This window comes from Formica exsecta, unplaced genomic scaffold (genome assembly GCF_003651465.1).
Source record: "Formica exsecta isolate Colony F162 unplaced genomic scaffold, ASM365146v1 scaffold599, whole genome shotgun sequence".
Taxonomy (NCBI): domain Eukaryota; kingdom Metazoa; phylum Arthropoda; class Insecta; order Hymenoptera; family Formicidae; genus Formica; species Formica exsecta.
This window is the reverse complement of record NW_021853269.1, coordinates 402,220-410,585: the sequence shown is the minus strand read 5'-3', so window position 1 is coordinate 410,585 and position 8,366 is coordinate 402,220. Positions and strand designations below refer to the sequence as shown.

At 36.9% G+C, this 8,366-nt stretch overlaps 1 protein-coding gene across 1 annotated transcript; it reads left to right on the top strand.

The window, feature by feature from the left end:
• The first annotated feature begins 6 nt into the window (after positions 1 to 6).
• On the top strand, positions 7 to 7,660 carry LOC115242461 (tubulin beta chain-like). Its single transcript, XM_029818766.1, has 4 exons — positions 7 to 598; positions 4,104 to 4,212; positions 5,797 to 6,370; positions 6,506 to 7,660. The coding sequence occupies exons 1-4, from the start codon at positions 542 to 544 to the stop codon at positions 7,134 to 7,136; spliced, it is 1,371 nt and encodes a 456-aa protein (XP_029674626.1). The 5' UTR covers positions 7 to 541; the 3' UTR covers positions 7,137 to 7,660.
• The last annotated feature ends 706 nt before the right edge of the window (positions 7,661 to 8,366 follow it).

The following is an 8,366-nucleotide window of genomic DNA, read 5'->3' as shown; positions in this document are numbered from 1 at the left end:
GAGCGTACTCCGGGATACAGATTTGTGTATCGCCGAGGGTTTACACACCCCTTCTCGGAGTGTAACCCCGGATGCGAAAACCAGCCCCGTCGTTTTTCCTCCCCTCGCTTCCTCCCCCCTCTCCCCTCTCTCACTCTTTCTCTCTTTCGTTCTCCTTTCCTACTCTCTCCGTCAGGACGACGGATTCTCCTCTCTCCGCTCCTCTCTTAGGCTTAAACCCCATCATCGCCAAGCGCCGTAGCTCCGCTTCGGGAGAGTGGAGTTCAGGAGGCCGACACGAGTGCGTTTCCCTCGTCCGGCTCGTCATCCATTCGCAGGCCCGACTCGCGACGGCCGGTTGCACACCTCGCCTCGGTTGCACTCAGCTGCACACGCTACGCACAGATACGCATTCCATTTCGACGCATCGAGCACGCACGTCACAGCAGACCGGCACAGTATCGAGCCGCGAACACGGTATAGGATACGGGAGGATCAGGAAGAGAATCAGCTGTTCTTATACGCCACGCGCACCGTTTTTCCGCGTTGAAAGAAAAGCAGGATGAGGGAGATCGTGCATCTGCAGGCTGGACAATGCGGCAACCAGATCGGCGCGAAGGTAAGTCGACGGTTAATCATTAAAATGAGACGTCCTTTCTTAAGATCCTTTCAAGTCAGCATTGAAAATGTGAAGGTAAAATTACTGCATGTGTATTTGAATTACAAACTCTAAATTCGAAGTTGATTCCTTCTCGGCGAATTTGACAAGAGGTTGCTCATTCATTAAGGAAGCGGTTTTTTAATGTTACATGTTTTTAAGTATTTTAGAAATCATTTATACGTACTAGGATGATGTTATATATTTTAACAAATTTTCTAACAAAATAAATATATTATTTCCCAACTTTTATCTAGCTTTAAAAGAAAGTATTTCATTAAAGCAAAACGTTGACAAATTAATAAATTGATACAATAATTTCAAACGAAAGTAGGGATAAAAAAATGTAACTTTAATATTGAAAGCTAAGAGGCACGAATAGAAGTCTCGATATAATCAAGTATATTCAACAGGGTGTGGAGAGTTGCAGAAGAGCATTGCGATAGGACAAGAATAATTTATTTGTTTGCGAAGATATGCGGTGCCGGAAATTAACCGTAAACCTGGTTTATGTCGCGTGCGGAGACAGACAGTCAATTAAAGCGCGAACAAGCCAGGCATTGTGACTCACTGTCTTTGAAATATCGATCCTAGTTCGCTCAGGGCATTTTCGTCGTGAGTTCCAGAAGAGCTGCGCTTCTCAAACTCTTTCTTCTCGTTCTCGTTATATTCGTCTTATTGTTAGCTAAAAACCGAAAATTTTTTTCGATCCCATTATTTTCAAGGAATTATTCTGTCCGCCAAAAAATGCGTTTATTTCTTTTTTTTTTTTTAAATACGTAATATTATTTTAATCATAAAAAACACAATAATTGTGAAATGAATATTTAATCTGAAACGATTAGCAAGAATAAAAATATAATTCCGAGAACTTGAGCTATCTTGTAAATTTCTCTGGGTCTCTCACTTTCTTGTCATAATCAATAAATTCGGCGGAAAGTAATCAGCAGAAACACGCAAGCGTTGTACCGAAAAAAAAATCCGAAAGAAAAAACCGAAGTACAATCTCTTTCTCAGTGATATCGTTTGACTGCGGCTATAATTAAGTCGAAGATAAGGCAGCGCACAACGAGATGGAATTTAAAGAGCTTTGGTCGTTTCGCTATTGAGATTTCCCCTTCTATCTCGTGCGGCCAAAGTGCGTAAAGTGACCCAAGTTTTAATCGTGCTAGCGAACATGAAGGACGGGGGCAGGAAACGAGACGAGCTTACTTAGCGTGTACTTATAGAGCACTTAAAATTCTGCAGTAATCGTCTCCATTATCCATTGGCGTGAAAATGAGTGGAATCGGTCGTCTCAAGATTTATCTTTTGGAATTAAATCAGTTATTTGAAAAATCAAGTAAATTATTCTCAACATGAAATATTGATAAAATAAAAAAATTGCTTTTACACGCGATTATAAAATAACTTGCTTGTTGAAGCAAATTAAATATCACCTATATCTATAATTGAAAATGAGTATTAGTGTTAATTATTCTTATTGCTTGTTGATTCTGAGTCAGACACGTTATCGGAAACATTGTAAAGTGTTATCGTAAGAGAAGCACTTCAGATTCGTTAATCCATTGATCGTGTTTATAGGCGTGACAACATAGGGATTCGCGATATTTGATATTCGATTACATCAATTATTGTGCGCAATATTAAAAAAATATATTTTTTGTATTGAAGATCAATTACTTTGTATGTTAATTAATTGTTAATTTATACTCTAATTTTGTGTCTATTGTGTTCATTTTTTGGGAATATTTTGTTTCCATATATTTTTGATATTATTCTTTATAATTTTTTATGTATATTATTTTAGTCAATATTAAAAAATTTGGCAGACAATCCAATTTGAAAACTGTCGTAAAAATTTAATTGCATTTAGCTAAAATAAACTTTTTGCTTTATCGTGTTTTATCTCCGATGAGTGATATCTTATCAAGTTTTTGTGTAGCTTTCTTTCGAATTAGGGTCTTACGCGATATTGCTTATCGCGAAATGACACGTGTTATACCGTGAAGGACTCAATGAGTCAGAAACATCTTTATCAGTAACGTAGTCAAATATTTAGATTTAGTGGCAAAATATTTCAAAATGAGAAATATTATAATTAAAGATTACACTGAAGTGATAAAAAAGCAATGCATTTACTAATTAATTAAAGAAGCTTAAAAAATGTATTTATTTTTATATATTGATTATGCTTTTTTATAAATTATGGATAATTATCACACATAATCTACAATATATATATTTGCGATATAAATTTTTTCTGTTTAAAATCTGAAAATTAATTGATTGACAAAATGAAGATGTGATGTTAAGAAAGTGCAATCTCTCGTTAGAATGAATCAATCCGCTAAAAATCAATTCAATTTTTACAATCGGATGCACATTATTTTCGTCAGTCTAGCAAACGACCGTCAATCTTAAAGAGTATCGTCCCTTCACTTTATTCTAGATGTGATCCACTATCGCTTCCGCGGTATTATTTTCCGCTCGAAAGAGTTTAACGATTGCAGGAAGCAAGAACGAAGCTTCATCGAGATTACGGAATGTTTATGATCTAAATGAGATTATACGACGATGTTTTTGAGTAATTGAAATAGCTATTGAAGATTTGTAAAAATCTTGTAGAGAATTGGCTAAACATTCCTCAATAATTATTACAATTTTGCGTTTTATATCATTCGTCTACGAGAGAGAGAGAGAGATCTAAGGAAATATATATTATATTTAAAAGCCTACGAAATATAATTTTTTTATATTTGGTTTTTTAATAAATGTGACAATATACACATATATTTCTTGTAAAATAGAGATCTACAAAATGATATCTCGATAATGATATAAATATTCTACTTTGAATGTTTGTGAAAAAATGAGAGATGATTACGATTGATATAATTAGATTAATTTTTATTCCGTACGTTGTGTAAGTGCAGCGAGGATGCACCAGGATGCAGTTAAAATAATCAGAGAGACGTATTTCGCCGTGGCTGCCGCCTCGGCGACTCGATTTGCTATTAATAGGAAGAGAAAATAGTAAAGACAAGACAAATATATGTGGAGAGAGAAGAAATGTTTTAACCGGAGGGTGGACATGAGCCAGGGGGACGGTCGCAGGGGCCGCGTTAATTCCGTGCATCCCTATTTTTGGATGTCGCGCGTGTTATCCCCCCCCCCCCCCCGTCACATCGCGACCCGGGAGCTTTAGGGTAACGTGCTCGATGGGAAGCCGCCCTTCATTCGACACGTCGAGTGGCTCGAGAGTTTAGCGAAAAGCGCAGCGTAGAATAAACCTCTCTCCAGGACGAGTTTTATTTAGGAAATGATAAAAGGATACCCTCCCTTCTCCTCTGACCTATTTTTATACAAAATTATTTTTTCTGGTTACTAAATATTCTTGGAAATAAGCAAACTGTTTGAGCAATTGTATGTTCATATAGCATAATGTTATCGCATCATGTTGCAGTTCTGGGAAGTCATTTCTGAGGAGCACGGTATCGACCAATCCGGCATTTATCACGGGGACAGCGATCTGCAGCTCGAACGAATCTCCGTGTATTATAATGAGGCCTCTGGTAAGAACATATATTAAATATTACATGTGTTAAATATTATACCAATATTTTTTTTTCATTCTTAAATTCAATTGGAATTCAACTTATTATTGAAATATTGTTATTACGCATACTATATGCTAGAAACTTAGTTTTTTATATACGCAATAAACATTTTCAAATTTTTTAAGAACATTATTTTTTTTTATATAATTATATAATTTGTTAATATTTTGTATATATAATTGCTATATTATACATATATAATGCTTTCTCGAGTATTTTATATACAGACATGACATACAAATATAAATCGGGTTACTGACGCACCTGGCTTCTTGGTGAAAGGGTGTACAAAGATAATTAATCTAGAAACATCGAGAATACAGTAGAATAAGAACCTCTAGAACTAGTTAATTTAATTGCAACTAATTTAACTTGTTTATGTAGTTTTGTTTAAAAGCATATCTATATACACACAAATAACAATTACACTTAAAAAAAAACACATTATTAAATATTTCCAATAAACAATAATTTCTAATGTTTATGTAAGTTGGTAAAAAAAGAAATGATATATAACAAAGTGGTATTTGCGTATTATGAAAGTACAAAGAAATTGTATTCACGAGTGAGAACAGATTTCTCGATTCATTGGTGAGATCTTTCCAATGGAGATGACTTCTCCCTCTTTTTCCTCTGCGCGGATTCTGCCCTCGCGTCAAAAATAGCAATAACGAGAAAGGTAGAAAAGCGCGTGTCCCGCGCCGATGGATGAGGAGGAACGTCGGGACACGCATTTACGCTGAAAATAGCCGCTTTGTGTGGTCGGAGACTTATAGATTGCGGCTGCAACACGATTTCAGGACTTCTCATGCATTTCTTCGCGCCGTGAAATATAATTATTTCCAAGAACGTAACGCGCGGTACGTGCTCTCGCACGTTTGAAACAGCTCAATTAACGTGGAACGTACACATTAGTGGCGTAAATTATTCGTTATAAATAGACTCAAATACACAGAAAAGATTATATTTTTCATGCTTATATATCTTTTTTTCCTTTTTCTATATTTTTAATTTATATACTTTTAGAGTCGTTGTCATAATATCTATAATATCTGTCTTATTAGCAATTGATTAGAAGTAAATACATATTTCATTAAGTATCTATGTTAAAATTAGAATCCTTTTTATTGTGATGCTAATTAAATCACATAATGCGGATCTTCATATTCCTTTGACAATATATCCCGATACTCATTTGCAAACGATACAGGCACGCATTTCCGTCGACTACTATAGCCGTTACGAATTTTTGGTAGAATGACAATAGCGACTAATTAATATGATAGCTTTGACGTCTTGTATCATTCATGAGTCATACGAGCCTATTGAATACAATCATTCACGTTTCATACGTCTTATCTTCGATATTTATGTATGTATTTAATAATTGAAAAAATTTAGAAATTTCTTTCTTAAATAGCATAATATATATTGTTATCCCGTTTTTATTTTAAACATTTTTGGATTTCTTGTCTTTTTCATAATATTTTAATAAGTATACGTGTTAATGATTTTTATTCTCCGTTTTTCTCATCTCAGTTGCGACGTCCACGAATGGAGGAAAATACGTGCCACGTGCTATCCTGCTGGATCTGGAGCCGGGAACGATGGACGCCGTACGTTCCGGCGCTTACGGGAAGCTCTTTAGACCGGACAATTTTGTGTTTGGGCAATCCGGTGCCGGTAACAACTGGGCGAAGGGCCATTACACCGAGGGCGCCGAGTTAGTCGACTCTGTTCTCGACGTGGTGCGGAAGGAGTGCGAGAACTGCGATTGTCTTCAAGGTTTTCAACTCACTCACTCGCTGGGAGGTGGCACCGGATCTGGGATGGGCACCCTGCTGATCTCCAAGATCCGCGAGGAGTATCCTGATCGGATTATGAACACTTACTCGGTGATGCCGTCGCCCAAGGTATCCGATACCGTCGTCGAACCGTATAACGCGACCCTGTCGGTGCACCAATTGGTGGAAAACACCGACGAGACCTATTGCATCGATAACGAGGCCCTATACGACATCTGCTTCCGCACTCTCAAGGTTTCCAATCCGAGTTACAACGATCTCAATCATCTGGTCTCGCTCACCATGTCCGGAGTAACGACTTGTCTCAGGTATGTATAAAAAATCTACGGAGCCAATAAAGGAATTCATAGAAAAAATAAAATTTTCCCCGAGTAGCAAGGATTGATTGATAACGTTTTCATCTCGTAGATAAATTCGCAAATAACACAGATCGATTTTTTCAGGTTCCCTGGACAGTTGAATGCCGATCTCAGAAAGCTCGCGGTGAACATGGTGCCCTTCCCACGCCTGCACTTCTTCATGCCGGGCTTCGCACCTCTAACGTCCAGGTCCATGCAACAGTACTCGGCGCTTTCCGTACCAGAACTCACCCAGCAGATGTTCGACGCGAAGAACATGATGGCGGCTTGCGATCCTCGCCACGGCCGATATCTCACTGTGGCGGCTGTCTTCCGCGGCAGAATGTCGATGAAGGAGGTAGACGAGCAGATGCTCAGCGTACAGAACAAAAACAGCTCGTACTTTGTCGAGTGGATACCGAACAACGTGAAGACCGCCGTCTGCGACATCCCACCGAAGGGCCTGAAAATGTCGTCGACTTTCATCGGCAATACCACCGCTATTCAGGAGCTATTCAAAAGGATCTCCGAGCAATTCACGGCGATGTTTAGAAGAAAAGCCTTCCTTCACTGGTATACCGGTGAAGGCATGGACGAGATGGAGTTCACCGAAGCCGAATCCAACATGAATGATCTGGTATCCGAATACCAGCAGTATCAGGAAGCCACGGCGGAGGAGGACTTTGAAGCAGAAGAGTGCGCCGATGACTTCGAAACTTGCGAGCAGGAAAACTGAAAGCAATGCAATACTGCTACCTTTTTCTGGTTCTATCTTCAGCTTTTCTATCTGTGTCCCGTTATTGTAGAAGCTCGCGAAACGATCGACTGTGCGCTTGCGAGAAACCGCCTTTTGATACTTTTATATATGATACGCTTTGTAATTGACGAAGTGAATGTAATATAGGCGATTGAAATGATTTTTATATACGAGATTGTGATACCGTGATATTTATATATATATGAATATATACTATATATATATTTATGAGGATGAGTAATTGAAGGTAAATGATATTAATTGCGGCAAAGAATAAATTGAAAATAATTATTTAGAATGTAATATAATTATCATTAATTTTTGATACGCCTATATTATATTCAGCTTTATTAGTGATAATTATACTGATCTTAATATGTTGCTTGGATAAATGTAACATGGATTGGATTGTAATAAAAGTCCTTGAAAAACCATGCTTTTATCACAACTGATAATCTTGAAATAATGGAATTAAAATTCTTTTTCTATATAGTAAAAAGATTCTTCAATCCAACATTAAATTTTTTTGTTTATCTTTTTTGGAAACCTTTTTTGTAATATATTATATCACACTAATTGCACTATATTAGTTTTTTTATATTTTTTTAATACATTTTATATGCATTTACAAGTAGCAATAAATAAAATTACAAAATCTTGATTTTTCACGATAGAAAGTATTTTTGATATTATTGAAAAGTGAATGTGTGTATACATACAATAATTAATTCATGCAATTCTTTCTTGGCTGATTTAACATATATACTTACAGTGTCAGATTCGGTTCAGTCTTCAACATACGGTATAAACTCTTCGACAAAATCCGTTTCGGCTTCTGCACTCTGATACTGTTGATATTCAGAGATGAGGGATGACAAACTGTTCTGAGCCTCCAAGAAATCAAATTCCTCCATACCCTCGGTGGTATAATGGTGGAGATACGCCTTACTTCTGAACATTGCTTGAAATTGGTCGAGCAACGTCGTAAACACATCCTGAATCGCGGTCGTATTTGACAGCGAAGTAGCAGATATATCCGTATTATACGTTGGTATGTCGCATATAGCAGTTTTAATATTATGCGGAATCCATTTGACGTAATGCGAACTGTACTGATTTTGTAAGAGATGTATGCTTTCGTCCACTTCCTAAAAAAGAAGGGTTAAATCGTGTCAAAATTTCAAAATATTTTCTCATTTTATATATATA

What these genes read in the sequence shown, in the direction of transcription:
- LOC115242461 (XM_029818766.1), top strand. Translation starts at nt 542, where the DNA reads ATGAGGGAGATCGTGCATCTGCAGGCTGGACAATGCGGCAACCAGATC. An exon ending in GCAACCAGATCGGCGCGAAG is followed by an intron (nt 599 to 4,103) that starts GTAAGTCGACGG and finishes ATCATGTTGCAG; the next exon opens with TTCTGGGAAGTCATTTCTGA. An exon ending in GTATTATAATGAGGCCTCTG is followed by an intron (nt 4,213 to 5,796) that starts GTAAGAACATAT and finishes TTCTCATCTCAG; the next exon opens with TTGCGACGTCCACGAATGGA.